The following is a 25,018-nucleotide window of genomic DNA, read 5'->3' as shown; positions in this document are numbered from 1 at the left end:
ATGGATATAAAATCATCAGTAACCATGATTCATTTTTTTCTAGTTAAAGTTTATTGCCTCAGTCTCTTTCACAGACATTTTTTTAAATACTTAAATCTTTATAGAAAAATTTATAAAGTTCCATAAATATCAGCAATTCATAAATTCCAAGGGGTTTTTGGATAACTATTCAAAAAAAATCACTAACTGAAAATTTTCACTTCCCATTAAAAAAAAAATGTGCACACGCATACATGAGGCTAACTGATCATTACTATGCTCAGTCACAAGGTGACAGAAAAAAAGTCACCACCATAAAAGGATGTATGTATAATCTCTCTTAGAACATGCCAAGCCTAACTTACTTCAGTTTGGGCAAATACTGACTGCTACTACAAAGGGGCCTCAACAAGTCACCGAGAGGTAAGTACCAGATATTTTGTTTTATAGAGAAGTCTTTTGAGTTAAGAAAAACTTTGAAAGCTAAATTGAGGTATAAGGTAAGAAAGGATCTATTTAATAACAACCTATAAATATTTCTAACAAAAATTACGTTATTAATATAGTTTAGCTTCTCTAGTGACTGGCAGTTCTAATCAACTAATATTAAGCTAGGTTAAAGCAGTGATCATGCCAGAAATATCTTTGCCAAAAAAAAGGCTTACTTTGCGCTCTCTATGTGAACTCGCAATTACAAAAAAACAGTATTAATAAATAATGCTAATACTTCAGGATTCTTTAATATGAAGGGAAAGGAACAGTTATTTTAAGATGAGGTATTCCTACACTTACATGTATTGAATATATAACAAGTTATTCAGCACAATTTAAAAACAGTTGTTACATTTTACAATTTGACCACATATCTATGCACATAGAAGTCTTTTCCATACTTCTACTACTTCTGTACTTTTGCACTTTATTTTTCAGGACAGAATCCCAGTAGCAGAATTCCTGGGGAAAAGGGCAGAATTTGTTTTAAAGCTTTAAGTATAAATTGATGTTTTTTGGTTCACAGAAACATTTTACCAATTTACTCTCACATCAGTGACAATCTGGGCTTCACTGTTTCTCAGTCAACCTGAGTATTTTAACTCTAAATATAAACTATTAATTTGATAATTGAAAAAAGAATATCTCTGTTGTTTGCTTTATATTTATTTGATGACCAGTAAGGCTAAAAAAAAAAAAATCACATAATAATGAATTAAATGCAGTGTTTCGCCAATATTTATGTGCAGGTTGGGAATGGAGGTAACAGAAACTTCTGATAAAATATAAGCTGTGAGGAAGGAAACTTCCTCGAAAGGAGGGTGTGGTTTTTTAGTTTTTTGGTGGCTGTTCCTCTAAGTACAGTATAGTGTAGTGTTTAAGAGCTTGAGCTCTGGAGTCAGGTTCAACCTGGGCTCTGTTATTCACAAACTGTGTGGCCTTGGGCAAGTTACCTAACATTTCTGGCATCAGTCACTTCATTTGTAAAATGGGGAGTAATAATGCTGCCAAGTCCTTATAACACTGGATTCTCCATACTAGGTGTTAGGAAACTGCTATCGTTATTTACCCCTCTTTCTGCCCATGAAACTGCCAGAGGATGAATCCAATAGGCAATTTTCAGATCTTTACAGACTGTTTTACATAAAGACCGACTCTATGGATGGTTATACATCTAACTGTTCTTGCTGTCTGGACTCTGCATTTGCTAATATCATCTCGGTGCATGTTTTCTCTCTGGGGGTTAATTGTACTTTTTGGACACAACACTGCAGAGAGCACTCTGCTCCACAGATCATCCTCACTCACATGCTCACCTATCAAGCGACGGTAGTGGTGGTGGTTAATGCCTTTTATAACTTAACTTTCGACTGGCTTCCGAGAGCTTAACAGTAATAACACGACTGGTCATTTAATGGAATAAATACTGACTCAGGTCATTATATGACTTTCATTCATTTATGTATTACATAGGCATTTACTAGATACCTATTGTAGGACAATTCTGAAACACTCTATGGGATAAAATGTTGTATAAGATAACGCCATCATCCGTAAGAAATTTATATTTAAAAAAAGAGCTTACCACCCAGTAAAAGAGTTTACAAGTGATACCTTTGTCCCTGCTATGGTTAAGGGCCTGCTGGAGTTGTTAAAACCCTAGAATATGATATGTGCTGAGAATGTGTAGAATCCTCCAGCCTGTACAGTTTTTCAGCTTCCCAAGAAGTGTGTAAAATACAGGACTTGGATGTAAGATGAAAGAATGCATGTGAAAATCCCGTTAAAACTGCAGAGGTAACAAAGATCCTTATGGTGTTTTGAAAGCCCAAAGAGAAGAATACAAATGTTTTGTTAAATATCTGCAAACATCTAAAAAGTACTATAAAAACAAATTAATAGCATAAAAGCTACCCTAGGCATTCACCATCTTCTTTCAACAGGAATTTCAGCCCAATTTGTTTTATAGAAACATTGTTAAAAATAGTAAAATCTAAAATCATTTATGAAATCTTTACTTATTTAAAAATATGCTATAAATTAATAAATTCCTTTATTTAAATCAACATATTTCTCTCCTTTCCTCCCTTTTCCCATCTCTTCAGCCCTCTTCTTCTCTCTTGTTCAGACAGGTGTAAGTTCGTATGTGTTACAATTTTGAGATGTCTTCTTATTTTACTTGTTTTCTACCAATAACATCAGATCATGTTGGAAATAGGAGCTAGGAAGAAAACGTATTGCACTGAATATGATTACTGGAGCCAAACTGCCTGGATTGAATCCTGACACTTAACAGCTATGTCTTCAGGCAGGTCACGAAGTGCACTGTGCCTCAGTTTCACCACTGGAAATGGCTTTGTGAAAGTTTTGTGAGGATTCAGGTAAATATATGTAAAGTGCCCAGGGCAGTGCCTAGAACACAGCCCGTTCCTATTATAATAATACCAGTTACTATTATTAATCAAGAGCTTACTGTAGTCTAATAAAGAACCCTTGATTGAAGATCAAGAAAGCTGGCATTTTGCTATTCTTTATGGGTATTTATTGAGCATCAATCATGGGTCAGCTGGAGATATAGAAAATTAACAACGCAGTCCCCACTCACAGAACTTCATAGGCTGTGGGAAACAGAAAAAAAACAGCAACAACAGACAATATAGATGCTATTCCCGAGCACAGTACCCTAGCAAGGGCACCCCACATTGCATTTCTGCACAGGCTGGCGAGTGAGCAGGAGAGGGTACAATCAGGGAAGCTTTCAGAAGCAGCTGATTTTGAACTGAGTCTTGAAAGAAAAGAGGTAAAAATACAGGGGAGAGGGAAGAGGAGGCATCAAGATGGAAGGAAGAGTGTCAGAAAGGCACAGAGCTGTGAGAAAATATAGGCTATCAAAAGACTGCAAGTAAAGAACAGCACAGGGAATATAGCCAATAATATTGTAATAATTATGTATAGTGCCAGATAGGTACTAGACTAATTGGGGGGATCACTTCATAAATTATTTAATGTCTAACCACTAGGCTGTACATCTGCAACTAATAAAATATTGGATATCAACTCTAACTGGAAAAAGAAAGACTGCAAGTAATTTATATGGCTGGAGCCAGGACATTATAAGAGGGAACATGGCCAGAGAGCCAACTGAGGAGGGAAGCGAGGCCAGTTATGAGGGAAAGTGTGTGTCACAATAGAGAACTTTCGGTTTGTCTGGCATTCAGTGGGCACCATTGGAAGGGCATGGCAAGAATCGGCACAAAGAAGAAACTTCAGACTGGCAAACACTGTTTTGAAAAAGTTCTCCATGCACTGTCCTGTAAATGACCCTCTGCAGACTTGACGAGAAGCAGTCAGAATGAGACTGTCGCGGGGTGACAGCAGGGTCACATTTCCACAAGCCAGAGAGAGTGAGCTCCCTAGGAGGCAGGGAAGCGAGGTCCCCTCAGACTGACCACAAACAACCCTACTCTGGATATAAACACTCTGGGGTGAGTGAGGTTCCATTCTGACAAAGTGTAGGTAGCTACCAGTATGTCACGTTTTTGGGCAATATTGCCTATATCCTTCAAAAAAATGAATCTTAGACATTGATTTAGCTATCAATTTAGGACTCGAAGCTGGTCAGAAAAAATAAAAGTCACCTAAGAGTGTAGAAATATTTATTTTACTAAGTTAAATGGGGTCAGATCATCTTGATGTGTAAACATGGTCTTGAGTAGATTTCATCTTATAGAGAAGTCACCTCCTATTAATTATCATTTCAGCATGACTTGACCCATTCAATTCACTGCTAAGGCCTGAGTTTAAACAAAATCACTAGGATTTTAGCCACTTTTCATCTAAGGCGTTGATGATTATTAAAAGAATAAATAGTAGGAGTAAAGGTGACTTTCAGATTCTTAAAGCAAAAACTAAAAAGTGGTATTCTAGCAAGTACTAAATCTTTAAATATAGTGAAGGTTTCTTTCTGCCACAAATAAAAGCTAAGAAAATAATTTCCAAGCAAATAAATTGGGACTGTAGAAGGTTTATATGTGTATCCTGTGAAAAACCACAAGTTGGTATTCAAGGTACATATTTCCAGAGTACAAATTACATTAGGGCTTAGACAATTTCCTTAAATACTAATAATTGAGTTCGGGGGCGGGGGGGCTTTTAGTTTTTTCCTTTCTGTGGCAAGAAAGAATTTGTCAGTTCATGTCAACATGTCCGGTTATGCAAAAATGAGATGACAGTGTCTTAAGAAATGTTAGCTATTCTGTTAGCAATGAAATCAATTCTAGAGAAAAACTTACAACAGGCTCATTTCCAAAAACATAAGTAAAAATACTTTGAAGGATATTTTCTGTGGAATAACTTGCTGTTTTACATGTTAGGATAACAGTAAAGTTGAAAGGATTAGCTCTGCATTAACAGAGACAAAACTGAGTCTCCTTTGCTTGTTAACAAAAACGGCAAGAGAACTGGCACAGAAGGTTGCCAGGGTGGCTGCCAGGTAGTTCATTTTCAGTATGAAATGGGGTTCCTCTGGCCCAGCTACTATGCGCCTTCAGAGAAAAGTTTGCAGTTCTCATTCGTGGCCTTCAGGGCGTGGGAGCATTAGGGACCATGCATGTCTTTTCATTAGAAAGCATTATGAGGAAATTATAATTCTTATACATACAAGTATTCTAAGAAAAACAGATTTAGAACAAACACCTTTTTGTGCTTTTCTGTATGCAATAAAATGACAACCCATAGTACTTTCAAGTGTAACTTGGTATAGGTATATCTATCTTGAATGACGTGTCAGAGGCTGTTGGCTAATAATTGTGAAAATGTGAAATACTTAAAATATATTAAAAAGTAAATAAGTTAGAGAAAGGAAGTTAGTTATGATGAAAAAAGGAATTTGCAATCCCAAGGTTGATAAAGAAACACTAAAACAGAGCAATCAGAATGCTGCTATGTGTGAGAAGGAACAACACAGCAGAGAATATTGAGATAACACCTCATTCAGATAACAGCACATCCCCGACATCATACATTCAGATAACAGCACATCCCCAACATCATACATTCCAGTTTTAGGCCCTTGAATATTAAAAGGTATCATTTCTGTATTTCCAGGACCTAGCATATGGAGGCACTAAAAATAATTTGCAGAATAAAAGAATGGAGTAAGTAAAGGTTCAGGAAAGTAATCTCGACTCCTAAAATGATTAAAGGAAGGTGTGAAATAGCTCTGAGAGAAGATGACAATTGGGTGATATAAGAATGAGATAACAACAGTCAAGTACATGAAAGGATTTTTCTTTCAATTTGGAAAAATAAAATTGACTAACATTATAGCATTAATAATACAGATATATGCAAGAACTAAATATACTAGAGCTGTTGACTAATGAGCTCAACCTTCAAGAGGTTACTAAATATCCAAATTAATATACTTCAAAACAGCCTTGAATCTTCTTTACCTAAGATTATTCGTGAACCATGCCATTTATATGCCCAAATTGTACAACTGTCTTTCTTTGACTGACTCAGGACAAGGGTGGGCAGTGAGAGGCCGCTCAGTAGTCTTCTCCTCAGGGTTCTACGACACCACAACCACAGGTCTGGCTTCCCACTCGGGGAGGCACCTCTCCTAGAAGTGGGAACCCTGTTGCCCCTCGGAAGAAGATTCTCCTGCTCTGGAGAAGCTGGTTCATGTTGTGTCTGGGCTGTTTATTTACAGATAAAGGTGGCCCGAAAGCTTAGACTACGCTGAAACCACAAACTCGCAGCATTTTAAGGGCATTATGACCTAGCTTTCCCTGCCAAGGACTGGAAAGGGTAGGAGACTTGAAGCCAGGTCATCAGAGAAAAGAATCCAGCGTGACCTTTAGCCTCTCTGACATTCAGTTTCCTCACATGGAAATTAGGTAGGTGATAGCAATACTTAGCTTGCAGGGCTGTTATGAGGGTTCTTTGTGATTTGTCTTAAAGGTAGGCACCTAGTTAAAATTAATGTATAAATCTAAATAAAGAGCACTTAAGGGCTAGTTTTGAAAAGTATGTCAGATGACAAGGTTTTTGCAAAAAGGAACTGAATTAAAATTTTTTCCCTCAGATTAAAAAAAATTTACCTATTTACTTATTTCACAGTCTATTCATATTCAATGTTAAAAATTTAGACTATATAAATAAATATAACTTAAAAATTACTTGTACAAAATTATGTTTTGGCATATATATCCATGCAGGTGTATGTGTGTATATGGTTGCTTTTCCTCCCCCAAAAGTGGTATGTTATGTAATCTGTTTCCTTAACATTATTCCCTGTCAAGAAATAGGCATCTACATTGCCATTTTCAGTGACTGCATAGTATTCCATTATATGGCTATACCTCAAAATATTTAACTAATCTCCTAATGATGGACATTTGATTTGATTGCAGATTTTCACCTTTATAATTAACACTGTGTTAAACATGCTTTAATTTCAAATGTTCTGAAACCCCTGCCATTTCTGGCTCTACTGGATTACCAGACTCTACAGTGTATTTTCCTCCATTACATATTTTAAAGGCATTTACTATGATCCTGCTTTGAAATATTCCTCAAAATAAAATATATGTGTTGAAGTTTTCAGAAAAAAATTTTTTTCACAAAAGTAGAAAAATAAAAGCTCTTGAGTCTTGTTCCCAAGCTGCAACCTTTGTGTCTAGTCTCAGTTCTTGAAAAGTTACTTCTTACATGAAGCCTATTCCAACTAGTTTTTTCTTACATTTATTCCATAATTGCCATTACCATGATTTTCTTTTCAAGAATCACCCTATTTTTTTCTGTACAAAGTCCATATTTATTGTTTTTGTTTATTTTCTATTTCATTAAGTTTTGCAATTAGTTTTATTTGCATCTACCTTCTTTGGGCAAACTCTGTTCTTTTCTAGCTTTGTGAGCTAGAAAACTTATCTATTTGCAATCTTTTAAAATAATAAATGCATTCAAGGCTTTTCATCCATCTTGGATTAACTCTCTAAATGCATCCCACAGTTTTGGCATGTAGTATTTTTGTCATTTAGTTCTAAGCACTTCAAATTTGCATTGTGATTCTTTAACCCTGAGTTCCTTAGAAATATATATTTTTAGATTCCAAATTTATCCTTTATCCTTTTATTGCTGATTTCTAATTTAGTTGCACGGTAGTCATAGGGAATGTGAGTTGCTAGGTAATAATTTTCTGAAAGTTCTGAGATATTTCTGATGACATCGTACCTGGTCAAATTTGCAAATAATGCTCATATGCATTCAACACAAATTCTCTTAGCTTTTTAGTCATGTTGGTAAATCCAAGTCTTGAATCTCTTTTTTATCTGGCATATTCTAATAAAAATGTGTTAAAATTTCCCATTATGGTTATGGATTTGCCAATGTCTTCTTTAAGTTCTGTCAAATTTTGCTGTTACATGCACAATTCATGATTATTTTTATGTTCTTTGTAAACCACTCTTTTAACTTTTGTAGTGACTCTATCCCTATTAATAGTGAATGTGCTTTAAATTCTATTTTTTTCTGATGTTAATATTGCTACTCTAGTTCCACACTGGTTATTTTTTGCCCATGTCTCTATTTTCAACCTTTCTGAATCGCTTTGCATTATATCTAAGCAGTATAAAGCTGGATTTTTTAAAAAAATCCAAATTGATAGTTTCTGTCTTTCAATAGGTAAGTTCAAACCATTTAAATTTGTGACACATATCTATCCTCTTATTTTATTTTCTATTTATCATCCTCATTCTACCCTTTTTTCTCCATGGTCTCCTTTCCTATCTTCTCTTGATTAATAAGAAGTTCTATTTCTATTTTTTGTTCCCTTTTACTTTAGGTTTTATTTCCATATTTTAATAATGAACCTATCAACACTGTATGTAATGCACTCCTATAACATTACTGTAAACCTCTGATTACCCTCGTTGTCTGTTAATATCACTGTTTTAAGATTGTTAAAACTAAATTAGCAAAGATATAATTTATGTGATACAGCAGTGAGAGAAGCAGATTTGTAGTTGGTGCTTTGATATGCTAGGGATAGAGTCTTTTTCTTTTAATATATAGTATCGTCATCATTAGATATATTGAAATTTTCCCTTAACTTTGGTGACTTTGAGATGAAACTCGTGCACATAGATAGTCCTATCATAAAAATAATTTTCACAGAATTAATTGCTTTGCTCTTCCTTAGTTTTATCAAAGTTCAGTCTTATCTATGGAGTTTTACTGTAGGAGTTCTCTACTTTCCAATTTAAGACTTGAAATTTCATCCTATCATTTATAACAGGAAAAGAATTAGAAAAAATTCAGATGTTCATCAAGGGAGTAGTTAAGCAAATTATAATTGTATACCTTTCAAATATCTATATAAGACCTATACATATGACATATATACTACACTGATCCATGAACATATTAATGAAGCAGAACACAAAATATCACATATGTTTACTACTATGTGAAAATGAAAGAATTTATACTGCATGCAAAATGGGGTATCTATGGAATAATATAGTTTAAAATTAATTTTAAAATTTCCCTTGAAGCAGCTTAAGCTATTTCTTTCTCTTTTCTTTTTCTCCTTTTTTTGTCATTTTTCTTGTGGTTGTCGTGGTCATCTTCATCATCATCTTTTTTTTTTTTTTTTTAAGAAAACCTAACTTTCAGTTCCTAACAAGGTCTTGGCTTGTTTCTCATATTTTTTAGGTTAACACAAATCAGATCACTGTGGTAATTTCATATTTCACTACATAAATGTGTGACTAATTTCATTTCCTGGCAGTGATATGCATTTTGGGGGGGAAAAAAAAAAGTCCAACTGAAATTCAATTTAAAAGCAAAGTTTTACGCCTGTCTGAAATGTGGGGTGCTTTACGTGATTTTATTTTAACCAGACAATGATTCAAAAAACAGAAGGGGAAATTTCTGCCTAAAAAGTTAGTGCATTCCCTCTTGTCACAAAAATACATTTGTTCTATTTAGATGGTTCTAGTTCATTTGCCCGGGTTTTGCCAAAATCGCCAAATTGTGAAAGCAAAAGCATGGATTTTATTCTGCTCTTCGTAACTTGTACTATATATGTAACTATATTATCTATCATAGATTTTTAAAAATTATATAAATCTTAAAAATTTTTAATTAGATCTATAAAAGGCAGTTTATATTGCTTTCAGTTAAATCTTTTAATGAAACGCAGCCTTCTTGTCTTTTCCTAGAGACCCTGAACACTGGCTGATGGATATAAAAATGGACAACAATTTTACTACAGCTCCTCAGTTAAGTGACTGTGACCTCTATGCACACCACAACACAGCCAGGATACTAATGCCTCTGCATTACAGCATTGTCTTCATAATTGGGCTTGTAGGAAACTTGTTAGCCTTGGTCGTCATTGTTCAAAACAGAAAGAAAATCAACTCTACTACCCTATATTCCACAAATCTGGTGATTTCTGATATACTGTTTACCACTGCTTTGCCTACACGGATAGCCTACTATGCATTGGGCTTTGACTGGAGAATCGGCGAGGCCTTGTGTAGGATAACTGCTCTCGTGTTTTACATCAATACGTATGCAGGTGTGAATTTCATGACCTGCCTCAGCATTGACCGGTTCTTTGCCGTGGTGCACCCTCTGCGATACAACAAGATAAAAAGAATTGAATATGCGAAATGCGTTTGCATATTTGTCTGGATTCTCGTATTTGCTCAAACACTCCCACTACTCATAAAATCTATGTCAAAGCAGGAGGATGAAAGGACTACATGCATGGAATATCCAAACTTTGAAGAAACAAAATATCTTCCTTTGATTCTGCTTGGTGCATGTTTCATCGGATATGTGCTTCCGCTCACGATTATTCTCATCTGCTATTCTCAAATTTGTTGCAAACTCTTTAAAACCGCCAAACAAAACCCACTAACTGAGAAATCTGGTGTAAATAAAAAGGCTCTTAACACAATTATTTTTATAATTATTGTGTTTATTCTCTGTTTCACACCTTACCATGTCGCAATTATTCAACATATGATTAAGAAGCTTCGTTTTCCTGATCTCCTGGAATGTGGCCAAAAACATTCATTCCAGATTGCTCTGCACTTTACAGTATGCCTGATGAACTTTAATTGCTGCATGGACCCTTTTATATATTTCTTTGCATGTAAAGGATACAAGAGAAAGATTATGAAGATGTTGAAACGTCAAGTCAGTGTATCAATTTCCAGTGCTGTGAAGTCAGCCCCTGAAGAAAACTCACGTGAAATGACAGAAACTCAAACAATGATACATTCCAAGTCTTTAAATGGAAAGTAAAAAGGAATTAAATCTTGGATTTATAGCAAACTATATGACAAACTTTGTGGGACTTTTCTTATAAAGCAAAATGATTATTCAACTTCCAATTAGAATTCTTTTAAATTCCTTTCATTGGGCACTATTTCCCACGTCCAACTTGGAAGTAAACTGATAAATGTGTATTCTTTACACTCAAGAGAACATAAAGCAAAGTTTTAATTTGTAAATGAAATGCTATACCAAAAGGAAGTCTATTTTAATAACTCAGTATAAAACGATAAGTTTTGTGTTAATGAAAAATCTAATCATTAATATTTCCTGCCAATAATTTGGCAAAAGAAAAGACTGTTAAGATTATATGTTGCCAGTGTAAAAGTGTTAATATTGTAATATATTTCTTTTTTTTTGATATTTCTTCAATCCATGTTTCTTTCAATCTTAGATTTCCTCAATACGCCAGCTTTTTGTTTTGTTTTGTTCTGAGTCGTAAAATTTTGTTTCAAAGAACACTTTTGGAATAAAGAGCAGTATTCTACAGAATTATGGGTCTGTCCTTCAATGCTCACTGTCAACTATCGGTAGAAGTTACAAGGAGACTATAATTAGCAGTAGATAGATTTGGAAAGCAACATTATAGTAAATGATGATGATGAGAGAGGCAATGAAAGCATTAGCTTTTCCCGCAAACAGACAGCATAGTATCTGAGGGACATTGCTCAGGAATATGACGAAGGCTTTATGTGGAGGTACCCACTGGAAAGAGGATAACTTGCTAAATTCTTGGGAATAAAAAATATGCAAATGTGCTTGGTTTTCCTTGGGTCTCTAGGGGGTCATTTCTTTCTTATTTACAAGTTGTTAGTACCCTGTATCTTTCAATGGCTTGGGTTACCAGAAAGGGTAAGGAAAGATGAGCGGCAGGACGTATAGTTGCTGCTTGCCTAAAAAAGATAGTGAGTAAAATGCAAAATTACAAACTTAGTTTCCGGGATTCTTTACAACAGTATATACTTGCTCAAATGAATATCTTAGTATGAGTAACATGACCTTTACAAGTATAGTCACCCTGTCTGCCAGCACAAATTTGTTTTACTCAATCCCAAAATACCCCAATATAATATCTATATCAGCAATGATACCAATTTTGATAATGGAACATAAAGAAATAAAATGCTGTATCATGAGTCATATTTTAAATTTTTATTAGGCTTTATATCCTGAAAATATTTTTCTTTCTTACTCATTTTCAGTTTTTTTCCTGTAAGAAAATGAATCTTAATGATTGATTCAACACCATTTACCGAGTACTTTCAGATTTGTATTACATTAATTTCACAAAGAGCTACTTGACCTTAAAGCCACTGACAAAAAATAGGCACTGGTCTTTGAAACACCTTATGGAGACAGGTGAGATCACATGGATGGAAGTCAGAATCTTAGGGCCTTTCCTTCACTCCATCTATAAACCTTCCTAAGTGAAGGCAAAGAAAGGACAAAACACTAAATTTTATGCATGGTGGAACTTATGTAGTCATTTGAGTTGGATCCCAAAAGAAAAACCACTGTGTAAGCTACTAAAAGGAAAACCAGAACCAAAGCTTCCTTAACTTCATAGCATCTTTATGGTACACTAGTTCTATGATCACATTTGAGCATAGACTATTATATGTATGAGGCAACATGCTGCTTCACAACAGATGACAGCGTCCTCTCTGTGCTGATGGAGTCGATTCTTAAGATCCTTCAAACAAGAAAGTAAGTATCTATGTCACTTGACAAAGGAATAACATATTCTTTTATCTGTTTAGTTTTCTACGTCCTCCCTCTACTATACCACAAATCTATATAAATGATTTTATCCAATAATCCGTAGCCATACTGCCAAAAAGGTAAACTTTAAACCTATCTCCAACTAATATGGAAAAAAAAAAAAAAGTATTCTAGTCAAACTTAGCTATTTGCACTCCTTTAAAAGGCCCTTACTTCCTATTTCATTCATGAAGACATTCGTACTTGGCCTTGGAGCAACCTCCCATTATCTTGTATTATTAGTTGGCTTCACATTGATTTCCCATGCATTTATTTCACAAGTATGTTAACTTAGAGAACAGGGACAATGCTGTATTATTTTTGTAATCCGTTTTAGAACAAAGGAGGTAGCCGGATATATAATATATTGTTTGAAAACCACAATCCTACAAGTATTTTCTACATGAATCTGGTGAAGTGAAGTATTATTAACAATTTTAAATAACAGTGAACTACAAAAACTCTTCTCGGAAAGCTGATAGTTATATGGCAGCTAACCATATTTACCTGTACCACAATTTTATTTCTAAAAGGATCTTTTGGTTAACTTAAAAAAACTCTCAAAGTATTTAGTTTGAATCGGTATAAATACATCGACTCTTCAGTATAGCATAGACTAGTACAGATAGTATACAATAGTAAATATTAAAAACATTTAATATAAATCGAATTTAATATACATATTAAAATAACGTATATTTAAATAATAAATATAAAAATAGTAAAAATGCTAGATGCTAGAAATGACATCAAGTATATGAAAAGAGCTCAATAATTTACAAAACAGTCCACACATTATGTAAAGTCTTCCTTTGTATTATCCTGTGAAACAGGATGAGAAGTATCACCCATACTTTATAAATAAACCTAAGTTTAGAAAAGGTACCTGTTAACTTAGAGACAGCTTGAGGAATGTAACTCTAATTCCATATCCTAGCCATAAAGTATACAGAACTTAATCACAGAGAACAAAAAGTATTAGAAGGCCTGTTTCATTGTATGCCAGCAGGCAATCTATCCTTAAATAAGACAAATAACCAACAGTGTGTAGATTATGAGCTCAGCTAGGCTATGAGTTCTGTGAGGATGAGGATGTTGTCTGTTATATACACAGAACCTGGTACAGAGCTTGGCATACAGAAGTTTCTTAAATATTCATCTAATTGAACACCACCTGTTTTGCACTATTACTAACAAAATTCGAAAGTCCTAATGAAATTTCTGTGAAGTTCTTAATTTCTCAATGAAGTGAAAAGAAACACCCTAAATGCCTAATTACATATGCTAGAGCATATGTATAACTGAAGATAGTTACCTTCTGAGACTATGCAATTTAAACTAGTCATATTAAAAGATAGAGCTAATTACCCAACATGCCGATTTAAATGTAGATACAGAAACATCTGTATCTGCTTGGAAATAATTTTATATTTCAAGAGGCAAGGGCAGGAACACTTACCAATCAGTAAAAAGTACCAGGCAATTTTAAAAGGGGAAGCACTGATCTTAAATTAGCCCTTACAATGGTCTATTTTGGTCAGCTTTTAGCCCATTGTAATCTATTATTCTTTGCAAAGCTACAAAATTTGCTCATTGACTATTCAGATAAGAACGAAAAAATGAAAAGCTGATCTGGTGACGACATCGCACATTTTTTTGAACCTAGGGAGGATTAAATGTACTCATGAGAACTGCTGCCAATAGAAGCCTGTTTTATATTAAACTCTGATAAACTGATCACTTAAAGATAATCCCCAAATTTCTATTCAACTATAAATTCAATTAGCTAAGAAGGAACAATTATTAACTGTTTATTACATGCCTCTTTTCTGAGCACTTAATAGGTATTATCTCTTTCAATCCTTATTACCTTAAGAGATGAGTACAATTATTATCACCATTTTGCAGATGAGGAAACTAAGGGTGCCAAGCCACATGGAGAGGTGAAGCTGGGAATTAAATCCAAACCATCTGACCTCAGTGCCTGTAGCCTGACTCAGAGCATGAGAACATCACCACTTCCAGAAACATGTTCATTAAGAGATGGCTCCATTCCTCCATTTCCTGTGGCCTCCTACGCCTTGGGCATCCCCCGTCACCATCTAAACTTCAGCTCACCTTCTTTCCCTGCAGGGGCCCCCTAATTTCTCTGCAAACTCAAGTTTCATTCTTTCAGTCACCCACACCTGATCATCTTTCTCTCCTCCATGGTATTCAGCCAGTGACTCTTGCTTGGGTTTTCTCCTCTCACACTCTCTTGCCCATCTTTTCTTTGCCCAATATCATCATCATAGTCCAGATGCTGGCATCACAGACATAAATTACTACGACTTGTTTCCCACTGGTCCCCTCAGTCAGAGTCAGAAACTTTAGCCTTCCTTTTAGATGATACACTGGAAGCCAGCAGATTAATAACAATAATGAATACTTGCTAACAGTTACATGGCATAGTGTTCTATACCACACCACCTGCCACACACACACACACACACACTTTCCTCTTTCAAGCCTCACAATAATTCTATGAGGCTCATTCCATTACTATCCCTATTTTAAGATGAGGAAATTACACTCCAGAGAAGCTGAGTAACTTGTCCAAGGTCACACAGCTAGTAAATGGGGGAGCCAGGCTCTAGACTCTGACAGTCCAATTCTATGGTCTTCTCTCTTAATCGTGATATTATTTCTCTTAAACAAGTAGAACTATATGCCTGAGGTCCTCAAAGAGCCTTGGAAGAGATACTTACTGTTCGCTGAATTCTTCAAGTTCACTTGAGGGGCACATGTGACTAATTCTTGCCAATGGATTGGTAACAAAAGTGACATGTCAGTTTTAGGCCGAAGCATTAGAGAGCAGTGAGGAATATTCCATCCTGCTTTTCTCTCCTGCCACAGTGACCAGCGATGTTCAAGATGCTGGGGGAACTTTGTCAGCATGGATACTTGAATGAGTAAATTAAATGGAGAATTCCTCATCCGAATACCCCATTCACCTGTGTTGGCCAAGTAGCACAAAGAAGAAATACACTTATGTATTCAGCTATTGAGATTTCAGGGTTAATTTGTGGCTACCACAAAACTCACATTCTGATTAATAAAGTGTTTAACCTACTTAGAATGAAACAGAGCAACACACACAGTGTAAGGAAAGTGCAGATACTATCCAGTTCTCCTGGCAAACAAACATAATCTTCCTTAATCCCACTTTCATTGCATCATTTCATGCTCAAGGATTGAGACTAGTTCCCCATCATCTACCACATGAAGTCTAAGTTCCTCTCCTACACTTTCTAACCCCTGAAACCTAATTTCCCAACATTTCCTGACATACACTGTTCAAGTTAGCCTTGTTGGTTTTGTCTCTGTCTCATGAGTACAATAAATGTTTGGTTCTCACTGGTTGTATTATTTTGCTTTCTCCATTTATTTTTACACTCACATCCCAATTCTACCTCCTCCTTTAACTTTTCTTTGACTACTCAAAGCCACCCATTTTCCTTTCCTCAACTTATTTGGCTTTTATATAGTCTACGATACACAGTTTTAACTTTAGATATGTATTATCTTACGATAAAGGAAGAGAAGAAAACAGACTGGCCTGGAAATCTGTGGCCTGGTTCTGATTTGATTGCTAATCAGCTACATCATATCTGTTGTCTTTTAGCCTTCTTACATTTCAGTTTTCTTATTGATGAAATAACAGTGTTATATAATATGGAAGCCCTCTGCCAATCATCATACAGCCTATGGTCTATTATTTCATGTGCATTACTCTTACATGTCTCAAATGAAACATAAGCTCCACTGAGGTGGAGACCTTCACTATTACTTCTTTTATTCTGGGTAGCTCCAAGCAAAGCACCTTGCATATACATAATGCTCAAAAAAAATTTGTTGTCATCAAACATTAGCTGAAGATACTACATGATTTGTATTATTAAAGTATAACAGATGACAGGTTTTATTATTGCATGTCATAATTTGTTAGGCAGCAGTAGATAACTAATACATGCTTAGTGCTGAATTATAAATCATGGGAAATTGGAAACTAGAATGACATTTAAATCAGTAAATATTTCTTTTCCATTTCTGTTGAGAGTATAAGAATGCCAATAGCTTTTCCTCTTCCTTTTACATACAAAGAAGCAGCATATGACTATATACATTTATTCAATTTATCCCTGTTCAAAATTAGAGAATCTCTGCAACACTGTATAAAAAAGTAATGTACATAGGGAAATACATGATTTTATTTTGTTTTTCAACAGTTTATCTTCCTCAAAAATTTTAAAGACACTCCTTTTTCTCTTTATTTGCACACTTACTATGTAGTTTCTCATCATTAATAATGGTTTTTAGATATTCTGTCTATTCAACTGAACTGTAAGCCATTCATGAGCAGGAACCATATTACTCTACATTTCATGTGGTACCTACCACAACTGACCCAAACCAAGAACTCAAATAATTTTTGATTGGTTTTTATCAGTTTTCTCAAAGTGTGAGAACATTTATTTGTTTTGTATATTTTGTAAGATGACTTTTCTCATGCAGATTTTGAGAAGAAAAGTGTGTCAGAATGAAATTACAAAGAGGCTACAAAAGATTTTAATCCTAGTCTAAAAAAAGGTAGCATTTTGATGTGTTCTTATTGCTTGAGGGCAGTCGTTCCATAATTTCCCCCTTAAGTCCTATAGGGAAATGTCTGCTTTAAATTACACACACACACACACACACACACACACAGTGAAAATATATGGGGTTACTGTCTATATTACAATTTTAAAAACAAATGGAAACTGTATTATCACGTATTGGTCTACCATATGTTATAATTGGAGAGAGTAATGAAAGTATTACAAGTGCCATCTCATGTATTATTGTCTATTTTTCCCCAGTAAGGAAACAAGAACACAGAAAAGGTCATGAATTTGAGTGTTATTGGTTTTACATTAAGAATAGCTGTTAAGAAGAAGGCATCATCAAAAGAGACGCAGAGATACAACACACACATGACAAAAAATCAAACTAGTTCCTAATTTTAGTTCCAACAATCTGGAAGGACTCTATCTGAGACATGGGCTATGACATGGTCTGTACCCATGCACTTAGGTCTCTGGAAAGACCCAGAGAGAGACTGGTCAATTGGAGGCAAGGGCAGGACTGAGGGATACCATAGGTCTTGGTCATGCAGAATTTAGGAAACGAGTGGGAAAATGGAAAGAAAAAAAAGTGTCCCATTAGGGATCCAGATGTCAAATTATTTGAAGTTTGTACGTTTGACAAAATGCTGCTAAGGTACATGGTAGTCATTACACTATTCTCTCTGCATTTGTGGATGTTTTGAATTTTCTGTAACACATTTTAAAAACTGCTGTCTAGTCTCCAACACATTCTCATACTCTTGTTTCATCAGAGTGGAAGCAGAAATCCAGGGACGGATTCACAAAGGACTGAGAGAAAAATGGCAGTGGATATCACATGGCTACAAGTCACTGTCTCTAATCAGTTAGCTGCAGCTACCCAAATCATATGAGAAGACAAGAATAAGACACACATGGCCGTATTCATATTCTAAGATCACATGTAAGGGTGGTTTCAACAGACCTTCAAGAAGTCCTACTAAGAGATGGCTTTTGGTGATAGTCACCAGCAAAGAACAGGTTATATCAGAAATCCACATGAAAAGATTGTCAAGGTTTCAGAACCGTACACACATGCACACGCATAATGCTCCATGACTAACTTGATATCCTAATACAAAGTTCTACTTCCTTTTCCTTAAACCATGCTCCAGTTCAAATATAAGTATTTCAGATTCAAGTATACTGTTTTGTATATACACATTTGAAGTCAAAAATAAAAGTTACGTTCTTTGAATTACCAGTTCTGTCAGCTAAGATTCATTCATATAACAACGAAACTTCTCAAGCTATTTTTGGCAGAAAAAGATTAAGAACACAGAATTAGGTGTTTATAAAATTGCAGAAATGGACAGAAGGGCTAGAAGGGCAGATCCAGGCTGTGCCTCCAGGAAGACCCCTAGAATAAATAGTCCAGAAGACTGCTTCCTCTGCCACATTCAGGACCCTGGGAAATCAGGAAGTCATTACATTATTTCACCAGTCTAGGGGTCAGGGAGTTGTCTGAACAGTAACTGCCAGAGCCCTGTTGGAGCTGTAGAACTGAACCAACAGAATGGGTATCTCAATGGCTCACAATGAACTCAAGGACCATACAAGTTCTTCTGATTGGTGGAGCCTAAGTCATATCCAGAACTCTGGATACAAGGGAATTTAAGAATTACAGCATTCAGTTTTCCAACCCCTGATTTATATGGAGGTACACAAGAAGGATCCTGGAACAGATAATGAGCAAGCCATTATACCATATAAAATTTAAGAGTATCCATCACACCATATAAAACATTAAAATACTCTACCAACAGGGAGGAAGAAATGTCTAATTAAAAAAAAAGAAGCAGAAACTTAAAGAAACATCACAGTCAAATGCAAAACCAAATGTAAAAGGTCTTTTTCAAAGTAATAGGAGAAATTTGAATATAGTTTTGGTAGTATATAATAGTAAGAAATTATAATTTTGTTAAGTAAAGTAATATTCTGGTTATATAACAAAATATCATTATTTTCTAGAGCTTACTTAAATATAGAATAAAATATGATGCCTGTAAATTGCTTCAAAATACTTAAAATAAAGGTATTTAGTTTTTAGGGCAATAGAAGAAGAATAGAAGGGAAATAGAAGAAGGGTGGCAAAAATGCACATTATTGAATCTGGGTAACAGAGTTCATTTTATTATGCTCTCTGCTTTTATAATTGAAATTTTTCATAATAAAAGGCTTTAACAGGTTATACCAAGAAAACGTGGGAAGTACAAATTATTTCCATGTAATGTTTTATCTTCAAAACTTTAATTTTACCACAAGGTTCATCTTCTATAAAGTAACTGGCTTATATTGTTTATCACCTACTCTGGTGATTCAGCCCCACCAAATTAAAGCACCCAGCTGAACCTCTTTCAGAGGCTAATCCTGGGGCCATGCTGCATACTTTCCTAAAACCTCTCAAAAGTCCACAAACCTCCAAAAACCAGCAGCTGGCCTCAGTGTGCCCTGTATCCCTTACTAAGCAGCCCTAAGCCTGCACTAGTAACAGCCAGCCTTGGTTAACACACCATAACCATTCCCAGGCACCTCCAAACCCAGCGCAGGCATCTACCAATCACGGATCACTTTGTAGCTTTTACCAGGGGGCCTCCAGCTGGACACAGGCAGTGGCTGACCTTGGTCTCCATGGGAGCCTCTCCCAAAAGGCCCCAGCACCAATATACCCAGAGGCCGACTTCAGACCACAACAGAGCACTACCTGTTAGCTAGCTCCACAAGCGGCACACCTAAATGTCGCCTCAACAGGCATATGAGTCCACTGTGGCAAATCTCACTCTAGGGGTCAGCTCTGGCGCTGTGGGTTTGGACAATCCTCACAGCCAGGCAGTCTGAGTGTCAATTACACCCACTGATGTGCGAACAGCAATCAAGGCTCAACTACAACAAAAGAGCACACACAATCCACGCAAGGGACACTCCTAAAACACCCGGCCCAAGTAAACAGGGAAACTGTACCACTGAGCCCTATAGGACACCTACTACATAAGGCCACCCTGCCTAGACTGGGAAACACTGCAGATCTACCTAAAACATTTAAACAAACAGAGAGGCAGAGAAAAATGTCTCAAATGAAAGAACAGGACAAAACTCCAGGAAAAGAACTAAAGAAAATGGAGGCGATCTACCAGATATAGAGTTCAAAACACTAGTTATAAGGATGGTCAATGAACGTAGAGGAAGAATAGATGATTTCAGTGAGAACTTCAAAAATATTCTCATTGACAAAGCAAAACACATAATAAAAGCAAGCAATGGATCAACCAACACTAAAGCTAATACAAAGGTTAAAAGGCAAAAGTAGGAAAGTCATGTGTAATTACAACAGTAAATTAAAGGAACACAAATACACACACACATGAAGTAAAAAACGACAAAAACTTAAAGATGGACAGGGTGAGTAAAAATGGTGGTGACTCTAGGATGTGTTTGAACTTAAGTGACCATCAATTTAAAATAGACTGCTATAAACATAGCTTAGTATATAAGAAGCACATGGTAACCACAAACCAAAAATCTATCAGCAATATACAAGAACTAAAGAGAAAGGAATCCAAATACAACACTATATAAAGTCATCAATATACAAGCGTAGAGATCAAGAGAATAAGGAACAGAGAACTACCAAAACAATCAGAAAACAATGAATAAAATGGCAATAACTATATACCTATCAATAATTACTTTAACTGTAAATGTATTAAATGCTCCAATCAAAGACAAAAGAATAAAGGAGATGTGGTACACACACACACACACACACACACACGATGGAATATTACTTGGTCATAAAAAAAGAATGAACTCTTACTTAACATTTGTGACTACATGGATGGATCTAAAGGTTATTACGCTAAGTAAAATAAATCAGAGAAAGACAAATACCATATGATTTCATTTATTTGTGGTATCAAAAATCAAAATAAATGAACAAACAAAACAGAAACAGACTCATAGATATAGAGAACATACTGATGGTTGCCAGATGGGAAGGGGAGTTGGGGGCCTAGGTGAAAAAAGATGAAGGGATTAGGAAATGCAAATTTGCAGTTACAAAACAGTCACAAGGATGTAAAGTACAGCATAGGAAATATAGTCAATAATATTGTAATATACATGGTGTCAGGTGGTTTGCAAGATTTATCAGGGAGATCACTTCGTAAGTCATATAAGTATCTAACTACTATGCTGTACGCCTGAAACTAATACAATTTTGAATGTTCACTGTAATTGGAAAAATTTTTTTAATTAAAAAAAAGAAAGTGTATATAGGAAGCCTCGGTTTGATAAGTTTATATATTCAAATTACTTTCTAGTATAGTGAACAGAAGAACTAGAATTTTCATCTAAAACAAAAGTAGCATTAAGTGTTGCACAAAGGAAAATGTCTGAGCTAAAAGTCAGACAGCATGAATTTTAATCTAATCTCAGCCACTTAGATATGACACTAGTGACTCATTCTCAGAACCTCTGCTTTCTCACAAAGGACACAGCAATATCGATATCTATTCTTGCAAGACTGTTACGGATATTCACTTAAAACAGTAAAACAAGGCTCTATGGTACAAAATAGTTATTCAAAATGTATTTATCAAGATTCCTTAAGAGAAAAGGTAAATTCTGCTACTAAAAAAATCTTCAAATAGAATGTACAATACTAACATTTCATAATGTGATTCTGTATTGTTTCTCCATGTTGTTGCTGATATTAACAAACATATCCTTGGTCTATTAATTTATTTATACAACAAATATTTCTTAAGGGCATATTATAAGCCAGGCACTGCTCTAGGCAACAGGATAAGAGTTGAAAACAATACAGACCAAGTTACCCTCATGACTCCACAAGCTAACACTCAATATTAAGTAAACAAATATCAGTTTAGCACAGGGGTTAATTTTGAGTGTTATTTTGGCTTTGTTACATCAAAGACCTGTTCTTCGCCCTCCCAAATATTCTCTGAAGTACTATAATAATAAACTCTTCTGTTAAATAAGCCAGAGTTGGTTCTACTACTTCAACTAAGAGGCATGCCTGTGCTCTTGTAAATGAGAAAGCGTTTCCCTTTGACCTCAGATAATAAAAGCACATTAGATACTTCGGAACTTAACATAGATCATATACAAAAACTTTAAGATAGCTAAGAAATTTTTTTATGTGTATACTTTGCTATGGTTACCAAGACGTGGTTAGCATTTTAAAATTTTTTTCTTAGAATAAGACAGTGATCTGAATCTAAAATCTTTCATAAGGTGCAACTTTCCAATGACAAACAAGAACAGGAAGTGAATCTTGAATACAACCAGACATCTAGTTCCTTTTACTATTATTTATTCTGCTGTCACCTGAGCATGACTTCACAACATTAAGCTTCCCACCATCCTATCCTAATGTAAAGTTATAATTTAAAGTTAAAGTTATATTTTGATTTCTGTTTAAATAAAACATATTTCCTGTTAAACTAGAAATTTTGACATATACGCAAATATTTTAAGTTTTATGAGGAAGACAGCTTAAAATAAAGGAATTGAGTAGCAAAGGAACTTAGAAAAGCAGAAATGAAAACAGATGTTAAACTTCTTTGAAACAAATTTTTGCTAATAGTCTCAACCAAAGCTATTTCAGTCAACTACTAGAAATATTCTACCCAGTCAAAAGATCAAGGATGTGGGCTCTTTTAAAGATCCTATTTACTGCCCAGCACTGTGTACGTTATGGGATTCCAAAACATAGGTGATAACCTCTGCAAAAAACTTAGTTTAGATCAATGGCCTTCCATCAGGGGCGATTTTGTCCCCCAGGTATCATCTGGCAGTATCTGGTGATATTTTTAGTTGTCATGGCTGAGGGGTTGTTGTGGGGTGGGTGCTACTAATGAGTAGAGGCCAGGGATGTTGCTAAACATCCTACAATGCACAGGACAGTCTCCCATGGCAAAGAACTATGCAGCCAAAAGTGCTGACCACGGTTGAGAAAACTGGTTTAGGTCGACCATGCCACTGCCCTTACATTCCAATATAAAATCCCACATTCCAATATAAAATCCCCCTCTGATGACAGCTTACAGATCCTTTCAAACAGGATCCATTAAATCTTCCCCCTGGGAAGACGCTCTGGCCACTAAAACTGTCACTAAAATTCCTGCAGTGTGAAAAGCCTCAATCTCCTTTCAAAATTAATCAACAATCTCCAAGGGTAAGAAACTGTATACCACTTTATTTGATTCTGAAGACACTGGCCTTCAAACATTACTAGCATCTTGATCACGCTGAGCAGCAATCTTGTTTCCTAATCATTCCTCAGACAATGTCATGTGCATAAGTGAGGCAGCAGAAGCCGCTTCCTTTCCTTACGTATCTTCTCACATCATGATTTTTCTTTTACCACTTAACAGAAAATGGTGCTCAAAGTTTCTGAGCCTGTTTCTTCAAAGATGAGAATTTATACCATACAGGGTTATTCTGAGAATTAAAGTGACATTAATGTATACTCAGAGTGCCTAAGCTGTGCGTAGTTTGTGCAAATTCCTAATAGGTGATGTTGAACATATAGCGTTAGACACTCAGATACTGAACTGATAGGAAGTTTGAGAACTTTCTGTTTGGTAAAAGAGATACTCTAAAAACATAAAAAATAAATTATATGTTTCTCTTTAGGTAAGATTTTATAAATCTATATTTCAATCCTTTGAAAATATCCTTGAACTCAAATGTGAAATTCAAACTTTTTCTGTTTTTCTTATGAATAATAGATTTGAGGCAACTTACTAAGGAAGGAAGGAAGGTAGGAAGGGAAGGAGGGAGGGAGGAAGGGGAAGAGGGAGGAAAGAAAAAGAAAAAGAAAAGAAAGAAAGGAAAGGAAAGGGCATGAGTACAAAAGAATAACTGAAGTAACTAACTAGCATGTGGCAGACCAAATTTTCAATCACAGCTAGATCTCTCTGGTGGTAAAGAATACTCTTTTCACTACTCTGTGCTGTCTCTCAGATGCTACATGCTGAGGGAGCTATGAAAAAGAATAAGATCCTCCCTTTAAAAAGCATCAAGTTAAGAGAGAGGTCAATTAGGTAAGTAATTACAAAACCAAGTAATAAATGTTATATGTAACTTGTAAGCATAAAGTGATCTGTGAGCTCAAAGGAAGGAGTGATTAATTCTCGCTGGGGTAAGGCTTCATAGAGATATTCAAGGTGAGTCTTGAAGGATAAGCAGAAGTTTGCCAAACAAAGGGAGAATGGATGTAATCAGAATTGTCTGCATAAATAAATTCAGAGAGATGTGAAATGACACAGAAGTGGTAGGTAGTGATTTGAAATACAATTTAGCTTGTGTATAGAGTACAAGAGGGGAATGAGAGAAAATGAGGTTAGAAAAGTTGGTTGAAACTCAACCCAGAGATTCTTCACTAACAAGTTAAACTTCGTAAAGTAGTATAAAGAAATCACAGGTTTCTAAAGGTATAAAGGAATAAGATAAAATCTTCTTTGGAACTAAAATTATGTGTGTGTGGTGCGGGGGACTGTGCAGATAACAGCTTTGAGATGGTGACAGGGAAAACGGTTAGGAGGCTACTGCGATGGTCCAAACAAAATGAGATGAAATGGAATCAAAAGACCAATAACTTTTCATTCATTTATTTACTCTGTCCATCCATCCACCATCCATTCACCCATCCAGCCAAAATAGGTGATCATTATGTGGGAGCCACTACTTTAATCGAAGCATGATTCATAGGTAAGACGGATATG

General features: G+C 35.4%; 2 protein-coding genes across 7 annotated transcripts in view; one reads left to right on the top strand and one right to left on the bottom strand.

Annotated features, from left to right (window-relative positions):
• Nucleotides 1–25,018, bottom strand: part of UBAC2 (UBA domain containing 2) — a 158,353-nt gene that overhangs the window by 65,489 nt on the left and 67,846 nt on the right. The gene's annotated exons all lie outside the window — the stretch shown is intronic.
• On the top strand, nt 256–11,946 carry GPR183 (G protein-coupled receptor 183). 4 transcript variants are annotated; one of them, XM_039849441.1, is made up of 3 exons: nt 331–402; nt 2,577–2,852; nt 9,699–11,946. In XM_039849441.1, exon 3 carries the CDS (start codon nt 9,718–9,720, stop codon nt 10,792–10,794), a length of 1,077 nt encoding a protein of 358 aa, XP_039705375.1. In that variant the 5' UTR covers nt 331–402; nt 2,577–2,852; nt 9,699–9,717; the 3' UTR covers nt 10,795–11,946. The 4 variants fall into 4 exon arrangements, with proteins under 4 accessions (XP_039705374.1, XP_039705376.1, XP_039705375.1 ...); XM_039849443.1 differs by having other exon boundaries at nt 347–402; nt 2,780–2,852; XM_039849440.1 differs by lacking the exon at nt 2,577–2,852 and having other exon boundaries at nt 256–402; nt 9,699–11,945.

This window comes from Pteropus medius, unplaced genomic scaffold (assembly GCF_902729225.1).
Source record: "Pteropus medius unplaced genomic scaffold, Ma_sr-lr_union100, whole genome shotgun sequence".
NCBI classification, from domain to species: Eukaryota; Metazoa; Chordata; class Mammalia; order Chiroptera; family Pteropodidae; genus Pteropus; species Pteropus medius.
This window is presented reverse-complemented; position numbering and strand designations above follow the sequence as displayed.

Coding starts and splice junctions, on each gene's coding strand:
- GPR183 (XM_039849442.1), top strand. CDS start 9,718: ATGGATATAAAAATGGACAACAATTTTACTACAGCTCCTCAGTTAAGT.